Source organism: Cydia pomonella, unplaced genomic scaffold (genome assembly GCF_033807575.1).
Source record: "Cydia pomonella isolate Wapato2018A unplaced genomic scaffold, ilCydPomo1 PGA_scaffold_109, whole genome shotgun sequence".
NCBI classification, from domain to species: domain Eukaryota; kingdom Metazoa; phylum Arthropoda; class Insecta; order Lepidoptera; family Tortricidae; genus Cydia; species Cydia pomonella.
Genome location: NW_026907754.1, coordinates 23,583 through 25,120, shown reverse-complemented (window position 1 = coordinate 25,120; position 1,538 = coordinate 23,583). Strand labels below are relative to the sequence as shown.

The window sequence follows — 1,538 nt, the reverse complement described above, 5'->3', positions numbered from 1 at the left end:
ACGAGAACGGATTTGAGTTTAAAAAAAATAAAGAAGAGCGCTCCATCCTCATGGAAAAGTTTGAAATATCTGGGTGGAGGCAAAGGTTTCTTAGAGCTATACATAAAAAACGGCAAGAAGGAAAAAAAATTGTGTATCTTGATGAGACATATGTCCATCAAAATTATAGACCAAAGAAGTCATGGCAAGGGCCTTCAATTTCCGGTTTAGTTGAAAAAATTTCCTCGGGTAAGCGGCATATTATAGTGCATGCTGGATCAGAGCAAGGATTTGTGCCAAATGCTTTGCTTGTTTTTAGCACAAAATCCAAAGCAGCTGACTATCATGATGACATGAACAGTTCAAATTTTTTAAAGTGGCTACGAGAAATGTTAATCCCAAATTTGTCTGAGCCCAGTATAATTGTTATGGACAATGCCAGTTACCATGTAACACAAATAAATAAGCCTCCAACCATGCACAGTTTAAAGGCTGACATTCAAAAATGGCTAAGGGAAAATAATATCCCATATGAAGAGTGTTTCAAAAAGGAAGAATTGATGTGCCTTGTCGAGGAAAATAAAATTGGTCCCATATATGCAGCAGAGGAGTTATTGAAGCAGCATGGGCATGAGGTCCTTAAATTGCCTCCATACCATTGCGATCTAAACGCTATTGAGTTGATATGGAGCCTCACAAAGCGAAAAATAGCCAGCAGAAATGTGGGGCTACCGGGTTCAGATACGGAAAACTTGATCCGGGAATGTTTTGCAATGATTACCCCGGAAGATTGGAAAAAATGTACAGACCATGTAATAAATGTGGAACGAAAATACAAGTCTAAGGACAACATTACAGACACTGAACTAGCTCCATTCATAATAGAAGTTCGGGAAAGTGACAATGACAGTGACAGTTCTCTGTCAGGCATTGAATTTCTTGAATCCGATTTTGATTATGAATCTTAAATAAATAGGCACCTTCTTTATAAACTAACAATATTAAAACTATATTGAAACTAGATTGTGTTTTCTTTCACCTTACTACCTTCAGTTCAGCTCTATTATACAATATGTCACTTTTTTATTATTACTAATGGGAAGCATAAATATTTCCCTTGTGAAGGTTTACTTTAATAGCACAAGGGAAATATTTATGCTTAATAAATAATCGCCTGTAATTAACCCGAGTTCAAAACTTCAAAATAAAACACAAATGAAGTAATTTTTAATCCTATCAAAAATATAAATGTCATATGAGAACCAAGTTATATTAAGTTAAGTTATATTATGACATATGCCTTGGTTGTTGACTTCAACGACCAAAGAAATGAGATCTAAAGGGTGCCGTTTAATGGTCAGGCCTGAAATTTATTTGTAACAACAAAGTATCATTTTCTATAACTTATCGTTTTTTAGTATCTCTGATAATAATGATAACTATTCAATCATATTTTTAATTTTTAAGTGCGCTAAATTAGAGGCCAGGGTTTTAATTGCATTGCAACGATATCCTCAGTCTGTTTACTGTATTAAATTTACAGTCTGCTACGTTGCAGA

The 1,538-nt window shown here is 34.6% G+C and overlaps 1 protein-coding gene across 1 annotated transcript; it reads left to right on the top strand.

Annotated features, from left to right (window-relative positions):
- The first annotated feature begins 208 nt into the window (after nucleotides 1-208).
- Nucleotides 209-980, top strand: LOC133533183 (uncharacterized). Its single transcript, XM_061872140.1, has one exon. The coding sequence runs from the start codon at nucleotides 333-335 to the stop codon at nucleotides 945-947; it is 615 nt and encodes a 204-aa protein (XP_061728124.1). The 5' UTR covers nucleotides 209-332; the 3' UTR covers nucleotides 948-980.
- The last annotated feature ends 558 nt before the right edge of the window (nucleotides 981-1,538 follow it).